Source organism: Galeopterus variegatus, unplaced genomic scaffold (genome assembly GCF_000696425.1).
Source record: "Galeopterus variegatus unplaced genomic scaffold, G_variegatus-3.0.2 Scaffold3454, whole genome shotgun sequence".
NCBI lineage: Eukaryota > Metazoa > Chordata > Mammalia > Dermoptera > Cynocephalidae > Galeopterus > Galeopterus variegatus.
In genome coordinates this window covers 12249-31280 of record NW_007729565.1, presented here as the reverse complement: position 1 = coordinate 31280, position 19032 = coordinate 12249, and the positions used below count along the sequence as shown (strand labels likewise).

General features: G+C 38.4%; 1 protein-coding gene across 1 annotated transcript; it reads left to right on the top strand.

Moving 5' to 3' along the window:
- The first annotated feature begins 338 nt into the window (after positions 1-338).
- BLOC1S6 (biogenesis of lysosomal organelles complex-1, subunit 6, pallidin) lies at positions 339-18708 on the top strand. Its single transcript, XM_008585103.1, has 5 exons — positions 339-483; positions 3564-3705; positions 15542-15629; positions 17588-17674; positions 18092-18708. Exons 1-5 carry the CDS (start codon positions 402-404, stop codon positions 18209-18211), a joined length of 519 nt encoding a protein of 172 aa, XP_008583325.1. The 5' UTR covers positions 339-401; the 3' UTR covers positions 18212-18708.
- The last annotated feature ends 324 nt before the right edge of the window (positions 18709-19032 follow it).

Sequence of the window (19032 nt, the reverse complement as noted above, 5' to 3'; positions counted from 1 at the left end):
TGTGCCGCGTCAGGGCTGAAGTTGCATTTTCTACCTAGTCTCAGTGAACAAAGCCTGACTGCTCGCCGCTTCCAACAAGGACAATGCTCTTCCGGTCTTCGCGACCCACCCGAGAGCAGTCCAAACTCGCTACCGCCCTCTCCCCTTCTCCCCCCACGCGAGAAGCAGGAACCCGAGCCCCGCACGGCTGAGTCTAACACGTCAAAGGCCTGACTACAACGTCAGCGCCGCGTCCCTACAGCGCCGAGATGGAGAGCCGACCCACGATCACGTGCCTCGAGCCGGCCGTCTTCCACTCCGTCATTTCCGGGTGCGACCGCCGCTTCTGTCCGGCCGGGCGCTGGAGGACTTGAGTGTCTCCTCAACGCGATTGCCCCTTACCTGTTCCCAGCGGGAGGGACATGAGTGTCCCGGGGCCGCCACCCCCGGACGGGGTCCTGGCAGGGCCGCCCTGCAGCCTGGAGGCCGGGGAACCGACGCTCGGTGCGTGCTGCTAGGCGGGACGGGAGGCCGCGGCGGGGTGCGAGGGGCCGGGACCTGAGTGGGTGGGACCAGACCCTCCCCGAGGGAGTAAACTGCTTGCTGCAGCTGCGGCCACAGGGCTCCGGCCCTTGCCCGGAAGTGGGGAACCGAAGTCCGGAGTGGAAGCGGTGTATTGGGGTGCGGTTGGAGGCGGATGGTGGTGAAGTCATTCTGAGTTGGTGTGTTCACTCCGGCACATCGTTGGCTGTTTGTCAAACGGTAGTGGTTGGGGATGAATTTGTTAGAAAAATGATCGGTTTATAATTCAGAGAAGTGATGTATCAAGTGTTATTGACCACTCACTCATGAAATGCTCGGTCAGGCGTGGCTTAACGACGGGATACGTTCTGAGAAATGCCTTTTTAGGCGATTTCATCATGTGCGAAAGTATGAAAGGGAACAGCACTGAATTTTTGTATTATCTACAATGGCCACTAGTTGCATGAGCGTTGCCCTCTGATTATGTTACTAAGTCTCTCTGTGCCTTATTCTCCTCATCAGTTTAGTTGGGATTAGGATAATACCACACCGACAAAGTTACGAAAATTAAATACAGATGGGGATTGTGCCTGGAACTCAGCAAGCACTCAGTGAAAGTGCGGTATATGCCCCATGTTCCAGACATCTCAAAAGTACCTCTCCTTTCTAGAGCAATCCTATATTCTCACCTTTCCTTATGCTGCTTCCTTTCTCCATATAGCATCTCTTCCACTCCTGTCATAGAATTATTACCCATTTGGAAATAGTACTCATATATTGTTGGTGGGAGTGTAAATCGGTGCCATTTCTTAGGAGAGCAGTTTTGCAGTGTCTCTTTAAAAACACATAAACCCTTTGTTCTAACAGTCTACTTCTAAGAATTTATCCTATAGAAACAGTGACACAAATATGCAAAGATAAGCAAGGAAGCTTATGGCAGCATTGTTTGAAGTAGCAAAAAATGAAAATAACTTAAATAGGGGACTGGTTAAACAAACTGTGGTATAATTCTATTATGTTAAGAAGAATGTAGTAGATTCATATGTATTGATTTTTAAGGATATCTGAGATAGATATTTAAGAGAAAAGTTGTAGGAGAGTATGAGTAATATTTCATTTGTGGTAAAAACAGAGCATATGCATGGGTATGCAAGGCTGGAAGGCTGTGTAAGAAACTCCAGAGGGACTCCCACTGGAGTTAGGGGGGCAAGAAAGAGTATTTTTTACTTTTCAGCTTGTGCCCCGCCGTGTAGTGTTTTAAGTTTTTATAATGAGTAACATCTAAAAGAAGAAGAGAGAAAATTTTATCCATTCTTCAGCTCAAATGCCCATACTTTAGGAATCCAGACTTCCCTGGTGAAAGTGATCTCTCTTCCCTGAATTTCCATAACAATGGCCCTTCTCATATTCTACTGTCCTCTGTTTTGTGCCTTTCCAGGGAAGATAACTTGCCTTATTTATTGTGTGATCTCAGAACCTAGAACATAACATGTGTAGACATCCAGCAAATGAACTTAGTAACTACATATGTATAGTAAAAACATGAGCAACTGAGACTCATCCAGTAATTAACCAGAGGATTGGGGTGAGAGAGGAGGATCCATGTGTAAGTGAATTAGTTGTTATTCCTTAAAGTTGTAATATCCTTATTTAGGTGTTTCTGTTTATCTGTAATACTTACGTTTTCTCTATTTAGTTAAAGCAAGTTGCTGTTTGCACTGTTATTGCAATCAAACCATAAGCAATGGCATTAATTGGCAGATATACTTTATTCTCTTTCCATGTGATGGTAGGTACATCAGTGGCACAGTATCCCTAAATGCTCCTGTTTTCCTATCATTTTTATTTGTGGAGTGTTTCAGTTTCTAGTTATCTCTTAACCTGTTTGAATGTTGCCTTGCAACTCTGAGAATTCTAGAGTTTGTTCATGTGTTTTTCAGGGATAAAATAAAAAATCATACAATTAAATTTTGATTTTCAAAAAACTTATTTTCAATATGACACATGTTGTTTTCCTCAATCTTGCCAAAATTAAAACCTGTGGTAAAAACTATGCCTAGAAATGTGCTATAAGCAAATGTGTTATTATACATGTATTCTGTATAGTGGTCTGATTTTATGCTTCTGATTATTACCAGGCTATGATTGAAGAGAGATGTTTCAGAGTTCAATATCAATTATAACATGCTTTTAGATACAATTTTAGTAAAGTGACCATCTCTTTCCCCTCCGGCTATTCTAAATCAGTGATTCTAAAATCTTACAAACCAATAATTGAACCCTATTTAGAAGTTGTTTGGTACTTTTCTTGGTAGGAATAGTGATTGATGATTATTCATCTTAGAAATTTAAAAATATGCCTGGCACAGTGCTTAACACTGTTATTATTCAAAGGGAAAGTATGAGGCATAGTTCCTGGTGTCAGATGTAAATTTACACACAAGAATTATTATATACTATTTTCTATGGTAGATTAAGGTGCAGAGTCTTGAGAGGAGAAATTCTTAGAAAATTTCTTTTCCCCTCCCTAACAAATGACAAAACAACCCCCCCTTTATGTGTAAATAATATAGCAAGCTGTACGCAAAATGAATGTTGACCCATATTTTTTTGTTTCTATAGAATTGAAAACATATTTTTAGGCATTGCATTTTTGTTTATATAATTTCGGCATGCATTTGAAAGCAAGAATGCTTTAGTTCAGTGGCTGTTACCCACTTTTTGGCCTCTTCAGTAATCCATTGAAAACTGTAAATCCTCTGCCCTGAAAAAACACATGAACATACAGAATTTTATATATGATTGTGTTCTTTTACTCTATACTTGACTTTATTCTAGTAGCTTAAAAACATTTATTTGAGTGCTCATAACTCATTTTTTAGAGGAAGCTCAGAAGGTAAAAGTTTAAAAAGAGAGGAAGGATACCTGTGGCTGAGAGAGTGGGTGTGCGCTCTCAACCTCACTGTGGGCCTCCTTCCCTCCTTACCTATGGCTCCCCAATCTTCTTTGATTAACTCTGTCAATTTAAAAGCTTACTAAATTTGATTTTTGCTTGGGGACAGGTTTAAATGACATTTCTCCAGATGAAGGGTTAATAGAGGACTTGACAGTAGAAGACAAAGCTGTGGAGCAACTGGCAGAAGGATTGCTTTCTCACTACTTGCCAGATCTGGAGAGATCAAAGCAAGCCCTCCAGGAACTCACGTAAGCTAACAAAAACCCAGATTTGTACTCCTTTTCTCTCTGGCATCGTCATAATTTACTGTATAATTGTATATTGTATTAAGATATAATATTTTGTAGCATTCAATTATAATTGAGATTTCTGTATCTTTAGTGTTAGCAAATGTGAGTGGAGGAGTACATACATAGTAATCTAAATGTAAAAATTGAAATGAATACTCCTGGAGTATGTGATATTTTAAGAAGTCCCCTGAATCTTATCTAGACTCTGTAATTAGTTTTGGTGTTTTATAATTACTTTATGAAAGTATTGCCTACTGTGGATTGTTGCAGGGTGGATATATACCTGTTTCTGAGATGAGTTGAAAAATTGCCTTCATATGAATCATACTTGTTTTTAGTTGCTAGTTCAAATGAGTTGCCAGAGATTCGTAAGTATCTTTTTTGAGATAAACTATTTTATTTCCTGTAGATAACTCTACTAGCTAAGTAAAGGATTAGAGGATATGTTAAGAGATGAAGAGGTTAAGGTAGAATGGAACCCATAGAGTGGGATCAGTATACAAAAATATATACTCTGACTTTATCAGCTCCCACCCAGAGACAACAGACTTAGCTTCTGCCTCCTCCCGGGTCAGCACCTCTCTAGATTGCCCAGGCTGGCCTGTCTGTCATTTCTTTCTATAGTCATCAGCTTTAAACTGTGAACTGCTCCTGCTCTAAGAATTACCCTTTGAAAACTAATTTTAGAAGCCTTTGTTATGGCAAAAAGAGAGGAATAATAAACTATGCCCATTTTATAATTATTAAGTAATGTTATAATCCTTGACATAAAGGTGCCAAATGAGTATAAAAGTGGTACTGAGTTCTACTACATGTGGTACACTACTACAGTGAGAGGGCTGGCAACATTCTTAGTTTTCTGCTAGCCCCAAGTAAGATTTTTTTTATGCTTAGTGCATGGTATGCCTTGTATTTTGATGCCAGTCAATCCTTGTGGCAAAAAAGTCATAAAGATTTTGTGGAGGAGTTTGGATGAGGTGTGATAGACTGAAGGAGGGTAAGAAACTCTGCAAGCAGAACATATCGGGTAATACCTTACTTACAGGAAGCTGGGAATCAAGGTTTAATTACAGAGTTTATTTATCTTTTTTTAAAGATGACCGGTAAAGGGATCTTAACCCTTGACTTGGTGTTATAATCACCACGCTCTCCCAAGTGAGTCAACCGGCCATCCCTATATAGGGATCCAAACCCATGGCCTTTTTGTTAGCAGCACCACATTCTCCCAAGTGAGCCACAGGCTGGCCCAAGGGTATCTTAACCCTTGACTTGGTGTTGTTAGCACCACGCTCTCCCAAGTGAGCCGACTGGCCATCCCTGTATCGGAATCTGAACCCGTGGCCTTGGTGTTATCAGCACCACACTCTCCCAAGTGAGCCATGGGCTGGCCCAAGGGAATCTTAACTCTTGACTTGGGGGTGTTAGCACCACGCTCTCCCAAGTGAGCCGACTGGCCATCCCTGTATCGGAATCTGAACCCGTGGCCTTGGTGTTATCAGCACCACACTCTCCCAAGTGAGCCATGGGCTGGCCCAAGGGAATCTTAACTCTTGACTTGGTGGTGTTAGCACCACGCTCTCCCAAGTGAGCCAACCGGCCATCGCTATATAGGGATTCGGACCCTTGGCCTTAGTGTTATCAGCACCACACCCTCCCAAGTAAGCCATGGGCTGGCCCTTAATTGCAGAGTTTAATTGGTGAGGACATTGGCTAAAATTTAGTGTTTTGAACAATCCCACGTACCTTCCTAGGTACCCAGATGACCATGATGAGGAGGATGATAGTAAAATCAACTACTGTTGATTACTATAGGCATACATTGGAGATACTGCAGGTTCAGTTCCAGACCACTCTAATAAAGTGAATATCACAATAAAACAAGTCAGACAATTTTTTTGCTTTCCCAGTGCATATAAAAGTTATATTTATACTATACTGTAGTCTATTTGGTGTGCAACAGCAGAATGTCTAAAAAACAATGAATATACCTTAATTAAAAAATATTGCTTAAAAAATGCTAACAATCATCTGAGCCTTCAGCGAGTTGTAATCTTTTTACCAGTGGAGGGTCTTGCCTTGATGTTGATGGCTACTGACTGATCAGGGTGGTGGGTAATGAAGGATGGGGTGGTTGTAGCAATTTCTTAAAAAGACAACATTGAAGTTTGCTGCAGTTGACTCTTCTTTTCATGAAAGATTTCTCTGTAGCATGTGATGCTGTTTGATAGCATTTTATTGACAATAGGACTTCTTTCAAAATTGGAGCGAGTCCACTCAAACCCTGCTGCTGCTTTATCAACTTTCCAAAATCTTTTGTTGTCATTTCAACAATGTTCACAGCATCTTCACCAGGAGTAGATTCCATCTCAAGAAACCATTTTCTTTGCTCATACATAGGCAACTTCACATCCATTAAAGTTTGATCATGAGATTGCAGTAATTTGATCACATCTTCAGGCTCCACTTCTAATTCTGATTCTCTTGCTAGTTCCACCAAATCAACAATTATTTTCTTTCATAGAAGTCTTGAACCCCTCAAAGTCATCCATGAGGTTTGAATTCAGCTTCTTCCAAACTCCTGTCAATGTTGATTTTTTTTTTTTTTTTTTTTTTAAAGATGACCGGTAAGGGGATCTCAACCCTTGGCCTGGTGTTGTCAGCACCACGCTCAGCCAGTGAGCAAACCGGCCATCCCTATATAGGATCCGAACCCGGGGCCTTGGTGTTATCAGCACCGCACTCTACCGAGTGAGCCACGGGCCGGCCCCAATGTTGATATTTTGACCTCCTTTCATGAATCATTAATGTTCTTAGTGGCATCTAGAATGGTGAATCCTTTCTAGAAGGTTTTCAACTTACTGTGCCCAGATCCATCAGAGGAATCACTATCTATGGCAGCTATAGCCTTACAAAATGTATATCTTAAATAAGACTTGAAAGTTGAAGATTCTGGAAGGTCAATCTCAATGTGTGAAGGCTCTGCACAATAAAATAAAATGCTGCTTTTGCACTTTAGAGAGCAAAAGTTACATAAAGAGGCTTGCAAAGTCACAGGAAAAAAGCAGGGAACAGTTATTAATTTATAAGGACTAGATATCTTTTAGTATTTTGAATATATCATCTCATTCCCTTCTGGCCTGTAAAGTTTCTATTGGGAAGCCTGCTGTTCGTCTGATGGATATCCCTCATAAATGTAAATACAAAAAATGTTAACAGAACATTAGCAAATAAACTTCAGCAACATATAAAAAGAATTCTAGATCATGACCAAGTGGGTTATATTCTAGGGATGAAAGGCTTGTTCAGCATTTAGAATACAATCCATCATATTAGCAGACTAAAGAAGAAAAATCACAGGATTGTACCAATTAATGCATGAGACAGTTGACAAAATTCAAGACACGTTAATGATAAAAAACTATCCAAAAACTAGTAACAGAGAGAGACTTCCAAAACTTGATTTTAAAAAAACTACAGAAAGACAGTTTAACAAAAATTTAATGTATAAGACTGTTGACAAAATTCAAGACACATTAATGATAAACTACCCAAAAACTAGTAATAGAGTGAGACTTCCTAAACATGATTTTTTTAAAAAAATCTACTAAAAGCCTATAGCTTAACTTAACAGTGAAAGACTGAATGCTTTCCTCCTAAGATCGGCATCAAGGCAAGGGTGTTTGCTCCCATTCTTCTTATTCAACGTAATACTGAAACTCTTTGCCAGTGCGAAATGGCAAGGAAGAAAATAAAGGACGTCCAAACCAGAAATAAATAAAATTATTACTGTATGCAGCTGACACAATGATCCATGTAGAAAAATCCCTAAGAAGTTTACTAAAAACCTCCTAGAAGGCATGAACATATTAATCTCCTTGTACCTCTTCATCAGAGCTCTTGGGTGAGGAGGTTCAGTGCCAATGAGCAGTAATATTTTGAAAGGATTTTTTTCTGAGCATTAGGTCTCAACAGCAGGCTTACAATATTTAGTAAACCTTGCTGTACACAGATGTGCTGTCATCCAGGCTTTGTTGTTCCATTTGTAGAGCAGTGGCAGAGTAGATTGAGAATCATTCATAAGGGTCCTAGGATTTTCAGAATGGTAAATGAACATTGGTTTCAATTTAAAGTTACTAAATGCATTAGCCCCTAAAGAGAGACTCAGCCTGTCCTTTGAAGCTTTAAAGCCAGGCATTGACTATTCCTCTCTAGCTATCGAAGTCCTAGATAGCATCTTCTTCCAATATAAGGCTGTTTCATCTACATTGAAAATCTGTTGTTTAGTGCAGCCACCTTCATCAATGATCTTAGCAGATCTTCTGGATAACTTGCTGCAGTTTCTACATCAGCACTTGCTACTTCACCTTCCACTTTTATGTTATGGAGATGGCTTCCTTCCTTCAGCCTAATGAACCAACCTCTGCTAGCTTCAGACTTTTGTTTTGCAGCTTCCTCACCTCTCTCAGCCTTCATAGAATTGAAGAGAGTTAGGACGTTGCTCTGGATTAGGCTTTGGCTTAAGGGAATGTTGTGGCTGATTTGATCTTCTATCTAGACCACTAAAACTTTCTCTACATCAGCAATAAGGCTGTTTTGGTTTCTTATCATTCTTGTTTTCACTGGGATAGCACTTTTAATTTCCATCAAGAACTTTTTCCTTTGCATTCACAACTTGGCTGTTTGGCATAGGAGGCCTAGCTTTTGGCCTGTGTTGTCTTTCAACACGTCTTCCTCACTAAGCTGAATCATTTCTAGCTTTTGATTTAAAGTAAGGGACAAGTGACTCTTCCTTTCACTTGGACACTTAGAAGACATTGTTGGATTATTAATTGGTCTAATTTCAATATTGTTGTGTCTCAGGGAATAGAGAGGCCCCAGGAGAAGGAGAGAGATGGGGGAGTGTCTGGTTGGTGGAGCAGTCAGAACACACAACATTTATCAGTTAAATTTACTGTCTTATGTGGGCATGGTTTGTGGTGCCCCAGAACAATTACAAAAGTAACATCAAAGGTCATTGATTACAGATCACCATAACAGATATAATAATAATGAAATGTTTGAAATACAGTTATGCAGCTCTTAATGACAGAGATAAGTTCTGACAAATGCTTTCTTAGGTGCTTTAGTTGTGTGAACATCACTGAGTGTATTTACACAAACCTAGATGGTATAGCCTATTACACACCTAGGCTATATGGTATAGCCTTTATACTTGTAATATGGGACCACTGTTGTGTATGCAGTCCATCAGTTGACTGAAATGTCATTATGCGGCACATGACCATATTGCGAGAATTACTAAAACATGACGTGGAGACACAAAGTGGGCACATGCTGTTGGAGAAATGGTGCCAATTTACTTGCTCAACACAGTGTTGCCACAAACCTTCAATTTGTAAAAAAACGCAATATCTGCAAAGCACAATAAAGCAAAGTGCAATATGAGGGTACTTGAAAATGTTCTTGGAAAGATTTGTATTATCTTTTAATTCTATTTTTCCATAAACCTTTTGAAGTACCCTAGTAAAACAAGGTATGCCTGTATATGTACAACATGCTCAGTACTTTATTTACCACGTTTCAATGAATCCTTCCAACTACCTTATGAAGTATCTAATTTTATCCTCATTTACGTTTTAGTCCATTTCTGTCACTTATAACAGAATACCTGAAACTGGGTAATTTATGAAGAAGATGAAATTATTTCTTACAGTTTTGTAGGCTGGGATGTCTAAGGTCCAGGGAACATATCTGGTGAGGGCCTTCTTCTGGTGGGAACTCTATGGTGTCCCGTGGTGACCAGGGTGTTACACGGTGAGAATGGGCTGAGCAAGAGAGAACTAACCTCCTTGCTTGCTCCCCTTATAAAGCCATCAAACCATGCCCACAACAACCCATTAAAGCACCAACCCATTACTCCATGAATGGATCAGTCCATCGATGAGGGCACAGTACTCCTGATCCAGTCACCTATTAAAGGCCCTGTCTTTCAAATACCATAATTGGATTTCCCACCCTCTTAACAAATTGTTAAAAATGGGGGAAAGGTCTCTAATATATGAACTTTTGGGAGACACATTTAACCCATAGCATTCATAATTGATGAAACTGAAGCTCAAAGAGGTTAAATAACTTGAAAAAGATTACATGGGTAGTGGAATTAACTATTGAATGTGATGAATTAGTAGTTCAAGAGTGGAAAACACACACACACACACACACACACACACACTCACACACTCACACACACACAAACTGTGTTTGCCTCTACTCCCACAGCACAATTATCAGTACAGAAGACTGACTTCTGTGACCAAATGTGTGGGGATTTCTCTCCACTGGCAAGCCGGCCAGCAATTCTTTAGCAGACAAACATTGGGTGTCTTCTAATTCAATTTAAATCTGACACTGTCTACTTAGAGATAGCATCAGATCCCACAGGGTGAGGGCTCAGTCCCCTAGACTGCCCTCCACTTCAGACGCCAGTCGCAAGTCCAGGCCTCTGGAACTTCTGACCAACCAGCTATAAATCGGTTCCTACAATCCCTTCCTTGGGTCCAATTAGTTTGCTTGAGCAGCTCACAGAACTCAGGAAAATATGTACTTATGTTTGCCAGTTTATTATGAAGGAAATTACAAAGGATACAGATGAAGAGACACATAAGGAGAGGTATGGGGGAAGGAGCGCAGAGCTTCCGCACACTCCCTGGGTGCACCATCCTCCAGGAACCTCTACGTGATCAGCTCTTGGAATCCTGTGCTCTTGGTTTTCTGTGGAAGCTTCATTGTGTAGGCATGATTGAAGCATGTGTACAACCTGCAACTGTGTAGAAAGTGAAAGGACAAAAAGGGTGTGGTCTAACACTAGAAGACTGGGAAAATGCAGCAAGGCCTATTTGTTCAGGTTCTTCTTGACCTCTCTGTGCATCATTCCTTCCTCCTGGGCATGGGACAGGGCCCCTCCTGAGATGTGGCTCTTATGACCTACAATCAGCTAAGGTAGGTCAGAGAATTTCCCGCTTCAAGGAGAAAAAGGAGCAGGTGAAAGGAGGGCAGGAGAAGTTCATAGAGTATTATGGGCCAGGCACTGTGGATGAAAACCAATATATAAATATCATGATACCACAAGTAGTTATACTTCTTAAGTGTTAAGGAACAGTAAACAAATTTCAGAGAAAGGAAAAAGAGAAATGTTTCCTAGTAGCAGCCTCTTTCCACAAATTTCACTATTGGTAAAGATGTAGGGGAATGAGTTTTGGACTGAGAGGCACCTGGGTTCCAGTCCTGCTTCTGCCATCAAACCTTTGGTAAGCCATTCACCTTTACAGAAACAGAGGCCTGCAGAAGTACAGGAGAAGATAGTGGTAGAAAGAAGTTAAGTTTATTTTGTAGCTACCAATGAGTAAGGAAGAGCATGAATAAGATTTAGCTTTATACACAAGAAAGGTTATAAATTTTTTTAATATGTATTTTTCATTTTAGGAACACTGGAAAGAGTTAAGTTTATTTTGTAGCTACCAATGAGTAAGGAAGAGCATGAATAAGATTTAGCTTTATATACAAGAAAGGTTATAAATTTTTTTAATATGTATTTTTCATTTTAGGAACACTGGAAAGGGAAAAAAAGGAGGTTCTGGGATCCAGGTCCCTAAAGTAGCCCGAGAGGTGCAATTGTGAGTGGCCTCTGTGGAGCTCCCTTGAGATAATCTAGGCTTGGATCTTCCAAGGAAATAGCTTTTCTCTCAGAGGATCATTCCTCAGACCCTGCAGCAAGGCATCACAGATTATACAAAGCTAAACATTCCGTTGAATCTTCTTCTAGAGTGGCTAGACTTGTGGATCAGGAAAGTGCTCTATTTACAATTACAGTTTTATTATAAAGGACACAGACCAGTACTAGCCAAATGAAGAGACACATAGGGCAAGGTTTGGGAGGGTCCTGAACACACAGCTTCTGTGCCTTCTCCCAGTGAAATTAAGGCCCCTCACCTTCCTGGCACATCAGTGTGTTCAAAAGTTCCATTGAGCTGTGCTGTCCAGAGTTTTTATTGGGGTTTCACTATGTAGACATGCTTGATTGAATCATTGGCCACAGAGCTGAGCTCAATCTCTACCCTCTTCCCCTCCTTGGAGGATAGGCTGATATCACATGGCTCAAAGCCTCAACCCTCTAATTACTTGGTTGGACTTTCTGGCATGACTGGTCCCCATCCTGAAGCTCTGTGGGTTCACCATGTCATGTCATTAGCATAAACTCAGGTGTGATCCAAGAAGCTCCTGAATAACAAAGATACTTCCATCACTTGGGAAATTCCAAGGATTTTAGAAGCTCTGTGTCAGGAACTGGGACAAATATCAGACAATTCATTATTATGTAACAGGTGTCTATTTAGATCTTTTGCCCTTTTGAAAATTGGGTTAATTTCTTATTGTTGAGTTTTAAGAGTTTTTTGTATATTTTTGATACAAGTCCTTTATGTGTTTTGCAGATATTTTCCCTAAGTCTGTGGCTTGTCTTTTCATTCTCTTAATAGTGTCTTTTGCAGAGCAAAAATTTAGTCTGACTTAATTTTTTAAAAAATTAAGTCTGACTTAATTTTTCTTTCATGGATCATGTTTTTGGTATTGTTATATAAAAGCTCATTGCCAAACCAAAGTCACCTAGATTTTCTCCTGCATTTTCTAGAAGTTTTAGAGTTTTGCATTTTACATTTAGATCTGTGATCCATTTTGAGTTAATTTTTGTGGAGGGTATAAGATCTGTATCTAGGTTAATTTTTTTGCACATGGACATCCAGTTGCTCCAACATCATTTGTTGAAAAGACTTTTTTCTCCACTGCATTGCCTTTGCTCCTTTGTCAAAGAGCAGTTGATTGTATTTGTGTGGGTCTTTGTAAGGGCTTTCTATTCTGTTCCATTGATCAGTATGTCCTTTCTTTCACCAGTACCATTCTGTCTTGATTTCTATAACTTTATATAGTAAGTCTTGAAATTATTGGGTACTGTGAGTGTTGCAACTTTGCTTTTCAGTATTGTGTTGGCTATTCTAGGTCTTTGCCTTCCCATATGAATTTTAGAACTGTTTGTTGATATCTACACAATAACTTGCTGGGATTTTGATTGTGATTGCATTGACTCTAGGTAAAGTTGGGAAGAATTTACATCTTAAAAACATTATCTTCTAATCCATGTACTTGGAATATCTCTCCATTATTTAGATCTTTGATTGTTTAGAGTTTTATAGTTTTTGCATATAGACCCAGTACATATTTTGTTAGATTTATATCAAACTATTGAATTGGGGGAGTATTATAAATGGTGTTATTTTTAAAATTTCAAATTCTTTTGTATATTTACCTTGTGTCCTGAAATCTTGCTATACTTGCATATTAGTTTGAGGTTTTTTGTTGATTCTTTGGGAATTTCCATATAGGAAATCATGTCATCTGCAAACAGTGACAATATTATTTCTTCCTTCCCAATATGTATACCTTTTATTTCTTTTTCTTGTCTTATTGAATTAGCTAGGACTTCCAGTATGATGTTGAATAGTAGTGACAGGGGACATGCCTTGGTCCTGATCTAAGTGTGATGTCAGCTGTAAGTTCATTTTAGGTGTTCCTTATCAAGTTGAGGTAGTTCCTCTTTCTAGTTTGTTGAGAGTGTTTTAAATCATGAATGGGTGCTGGGTTTTGTCAGATGCTTTTTATGCAGCAATTGATATGACCATATGATTTCTCTTCTTTAGCCCGTTCATGTAGTGGATTACATTGATTTTCAAATTTGAACCAGCATTGTATACTTGGAGTAAATCCCACTTTGTTGTGGTGTATAATTCTTTTTATACATTGTTGGATTCAATTTGTTAATGTTTTGTTGAGGATTTTTGCATCTTTGTTCATGAGAAATATCGGTCTGAAGTTTTCCTTTCTTGTAATGCCTATATCTGGTTTTGGTTTTAAGCTAATGCTGGCCTCATAAAATGAATTAAGAAGTGCTCCCTTTGCTTCTAATTTCTGGAAGAGATTGTGGGGAATGGGTATAATTTTTTCTTTAAATGTTTGGTAGAAATCACCAGTGAAGCCATCTGGTCCTGGTACTTTCTTTTTTGGAAGATTATTACTTATCGTTCAATTTGTCTAATAAATATAGGCCTACTTAGATTTTCTGTCTCCTTGTGTGAGTTGGTAGTTTTTGTCTAAATTAAAGGAGTTAGTCCATTTCATTCAAGTTAATCAAATTTGTGGGCATAGAGTTGTTGAAAGTATTCCTTTATTACCCTTTTAATGTCATGAGTTGGTAGTTTTTGTCTAAATTAAAGGAGTTAGTCCATTTCATTCAAGTTAATCAAATTTGTTGGCATAGAGTTGTTGAAAGTATTCCTTTATTACCCTTTTAATGTCATGGGATCAGTGGTGATGACCTCTCTTTTATGAATGATATTAGTAATTTGTGCATTTTTTCTTGGTTTGTCTGGCTAGAGGTTTATCAATTTTATTAATCATTTGAAGAACCAGCTTTTGGTTTCATTGATTCCCCCCACCCCCCTTGCCCCCCCATTGTTTTCTGGTTGTAACAGCCTGTTTTTGATGTCCTACGTATATTGGATGGTTGACTTGGCTGGGTTTTCCTGTCATCCTGTATTTCACCTGCTGTGGTTTCTGTTCTGAGCTAAAGGGACAAATTTATGACCTGTGGATTATGCTAGACTCAGTGGTAGATGGTAGAGATGTTGTAATTGCCCTTCAGTCTCTTCATTGCTGTTTCTCTTTTTCATCACTTTTCTCTATTAGCACAGTTTCACAAGCAAATCATATTGTATCTTTCTTTGTAGCATTCTTTAAAATGTTCATTTAGGTGACTCCTTAGTGTCACTTATTCCTGTGATTCTACCAGTGATTGATCCGGAGAGGAATATCAGGGAAGTTGGCTTCTCTTCCTCAATAGGTTTTATTTATTTATTTTTTTTGTCTTTTTTCGTGTCCGGCAACGGATTGCAACCCTCAGTGTTGCGCCCGTACCGGACCGGGACCGGCAACGGGATCGCAACCCTTGGCTCTGCGTCCGCACCTCGCTCAGCCAGTGAGCGGGAACCGGTCTGTATGTGGGATCCGAACCCTCGGCGGGAGCGCCGCCACGCTCCCAAGCGGCGCACTGTAGCAGTGCGCCACCGGGCCGGCCCCTCAATAGGTTTTAAATCAGAATTTTAATGAGGAACCTTAGAAGTTATCTGGCTATTGGCAGGGGGAAGCTTGTGATTCCTAGTCCTGTGTTTTTGCCATCTTGGTGCTTATTTGTTTCTTTTGACTTTTTATCCTTTGATACTGCATCTTTCCCAACTCTAATCTGAAAAGTCATTGCTCCTCATTTCCTTTATGGGAATGTTGCAATTTTAAGATATATAAAACATTGAGTTTCTTAAACAAAGTAAAACTTTACTTTTCTTAAAGTAAAGATTTTTATTATAAAAAACTTTTCTGGGGTGATAATACAGAGAGTTGCTAAAAATAACAAGTAAGAAAATACTTCTAAATGATTCGATTATTTTAGTTATTAAAGTCTTAAGTTGAGGTGAGAATAAAAGACCCATTTAGTTATCAGAGGGTGGCTTTGGAATATTATTTTGAAAAAGATTATGCTAAAATAAATAAGCCTTGGACACTCATTAAATTAATTAAACTTAATTAAAACTTGATTTCTAACCTTTGGCATTAACCAAGATGAATGTGATTTCTTTTAATGAGCCAGCACTTACAATATGTAGTTTATTTTGGCTGTGTGCTTTTGTTTCAGACAGAACCAAGTTGTATTATTAGATACACTGGAACAAGAGATTTCAAAATTTAAAGAATGCCATTCTATGTTGGATATTAATGCTTTGGTAAGTATCATTTAGCTGATGTAATTTAATGATGTCTTGTTTTAGGGATAGGTAGATTTATCTTGTAAATGTATCTTATCATACTTGTAAATGTTTAGGATCCTATCATCCAACTATTAAAGTTTAGAATTTGTCTTTTTAACCGGAAATCTTGATTCACTTTGCTAGGACTTCCATTGTCTTGAATTGTTATCTTTCAGATGTTGAACTTGTAATAGGAAATTGAATTTATTTATGAGCCTGGAATAGGTCTGCTCATAATTAAATACTTAGAAGTGAGAACTAAAAGTAAGGAACTTTGTGGCACTATTTTTCCCCTTACAGAAAGCGTGTCTCTCTTTGAATATCAATTACAAGGTTCCTTAAATTAGCATTTTATTTAATTATATGGCATATTTGTAATGCCATAATTAATTAATGCCATGGGCTGAAATGGACACTTTGAAAATGATCAATTATATCTTTCAGTGCAAATAGTTGAATAGTTGAATTTCATCAGAAGCTCAGTAGCTTTTTTTTTTTAAAAAAAGATGACCGGTAAGGGGATCTTAACCCTTGGGTTGGTGTTGTCAGCACCACGCTCAGCCAGTGAGCGAACCGGCCATCCCTATGTGGGATCTGGACCCGGGGCCTTGGTGTTATCAGCACCGCACTCTCCCGAGTGAGCCACGGGCCGGCCCGCTCAATAGCTTTTTGATGAGAGGAACTGATATTCTTTAAGAAATGGAATTATCAAAAATTAGGAACTTGTTGCCAAGTTCCTTTTCTCCTTGAACATTAAAAATAGCTTGGTTTGCATGATTTTGTAGCCATTCATACATACATCAAAAACAGACTTTTCATTAGGTAAAGGTGGTTTACTAATGTTTTCTTTTTATAACAACCAAAAGCAAAGTCCGCATTCTCTAACATTAGACAGAAGCTCATGATAGTAAATCCAAAGTCTTCTGCCCAGAAGACTTCTTATGAAGGAGGTTTTGTGTTCCCCACTGAGTTCATGTTGCAACATAATGGATATTTCTTGAATGAATGAATATCAAATGAATGAACCAGGCAGAATGTAATACTATTGTTTCAGTCTGAAGGGGCAGACTGAGTCTTCCTCTTTTTTCTTCTCTTAGCCCAAGAGTGGTTTTGATTATCATCTAGGAACTGAAAACTGGAAGGCCCAGAGAGATTTAGGGTCTGTAAGCTCTAGAGCTCATCAGACTATGGCTTTACTTGCAGCTACATTAAGGTTTTGAATCTCTACTGACACTTCTCTCATTTCTTCTCCTTCTGTTATCTTGTCTGAGAATGAGATGCTTTTTTCCTTCTCTCCCACCTATCTGGGTCTTCTTCATCTGCCTATATTCTTCTGATATGAGACTTCACTTTAGGCTATTCAGGCTGGCTGAGATGTAAAGTTTGCTCTTATAACTCCATAGGAAGGAAAGTGTCCTCACAGAGGCACAGAGGTTGTTCTGCTTGGTCTGACTTCAGAAGCCCTAGAAACAGGATTAAATCTGTCCACAGTCCTCTCAGGGCTCTCTGGCCACAGCTTGGGTTTTCCTGCATGGGCAGACACTTCACTTAAATTGTCATATCTACCCTGGCTTGGTCTCTTGTAAAGGTGGTAGAGAGTATTTTACTTTCCTTAAATAAAACTGATTACATTATTGGATAGTCTTATTAAAATTTTAGGACTATATTGTGTGTTTTTAAACCAAAATGTTCTCTGTACCCAATTTACTATATATGTCTATTTTATGGTTTTCGTCAATCTGAATCACATGTTTTAAAAAGCCTGCTAATGGTTTAAATGAAATTTATATTTTGGAATTAAAATGTGGAGAGAATTAAGGCTCTAAAAAATTTGACCAATTTAGAAAGAATGAACTGTAATTTAGGCATTGAATTATGTATTTATTTTGATATTTCATCCTGTTTTAACATTTCATTTACTTTTCCATGTTAAGTTCACTGAAGCTAAACACTATCATGCCAAGTTGGTGAATATAAGAAAAGAGATGCTGATGCTTCATGAAAAGACATCAAAGTTAAAAGTGAGTTGAAAATTCTTTCACATTCTTTACAAAAGTAGAAGTTTAATTGCTTTCCTGCATTAATCATTTTTTGACTTTTTATACCTCCATATACAATAATATACTTAATTGGTTGTACATTTTCTTATAAAAAGTGTCTTTTTTTGAATCCCACTCTGAGCTTCTTTACTAATAGCTAGACTGAAAGACTCATATTGTCTGGTTACATACCTGCGATTCTCATTTAATAAGAGTTTGGAATAACCAAATTTTTTTTGAATCAAAGGGACCTTAAATTACCCAGGAAAAATTTAAAAGTTAAATATTAAATTTATTAATACATATTGATTACCTCAAATCAAAGCACTATTACTTTTAAATTAGGCCATGACCTACAAGTCTTGACTGCTCTCTTGCTTTAAAAATTTTTTGACACAGAAAAGAGCACTGAAACTGCAGCAGAAGAGGCAGAAAGAAGAGTTGGAAAGGGAGCAGCAACGAGAGAAGGAATTTGAAAGAGAAAAGCAGTTAACTGCCAAACCAGCTAAAAGGACATGAAAAGTTGTGTTCACGTGTGTTTCCTTCCCCTATTCCATATTCTTTGGATTTAAGACGACTGAAGTATAGACTGAAAATAAGATAGTGCCTTATACCATTGTGTTATGTTTTGAAATTCTTATCCCAGGATTGCTATTTCTCCATATCTTCATTTCAGCCATTCAAAAAGTCTTTCTAAGTAATAAACATAATGTCATTTCGTTTTGATATTTGTATATAATTTTTCAACTTTTGTTTTGCTTAATTTTAAAATTCATTATTTTGGCCTTGAATTATTTATAAACTGGAAAACAGTTTGATTGTTATAAAAGTCTAGACTCTAAGTGCTAAAGAATTAGTATGAATTTTTTAACTTCTTAATGAATGTAGATTTAAGTTTCAGTTTCTTTTTTGAAATGACTTGCCTTTCTGGTAATACAATGCTGGTTTTTTGTAATTGCTTTTTCTTTGCTTAGTTAAGAAGAAATGCCAACTGTTTAGTCACATATGTGTGGCTTGTAAGCGAAGAAATAATGGAAAAGTGTGTACACAGGAAATCATGGCACTTTAGACATATGATAGGTGAGCAAGATGCCAGATAGATTCTACTAACCGTGTATACTCTGCCTCTTAGTGGTGTCGTTGCTTATGTAGCTTTTGGGTTTAAAGCAGATTACATCTATTTCTGAAGTTTGGTGAGGGTGGTGAAGCTATCACATATTCAGATGTGCTTATATATTTATAATACTTAATAGCAGTCCTCACACACTGAGATACCATTTCTGTGCTTTTAAAACATTCTTAAAGTAGAATGNGAGTGAGCCACGGGCCGGCCCGCTCAA

Bases quoted from the DNA above. Each gene is read 5' to 3' on its own strand.
- BLOC1S6 (XM_008585103.1), top strand. From the start codon at position 402: ATGAGTGTCCCGGGGCCGCCACCCCCGGACGGGGTCCTGGCAGGGCCG. The intron at 15,630-17,587 runs GTAAGTATCATT...TTCCATGTTAAG, and splicing joins TGTTGGATATTAATGCTTTG to TTCACTGAAGCTAAACACTA. The intron at 17,675-18,091 runs GTGAGTTGAAAA...TTTTTGACACAG, and splicing joins AAAAGACATCAAAGTTAAAA to AAAAGAGCACTGAAACTGCA.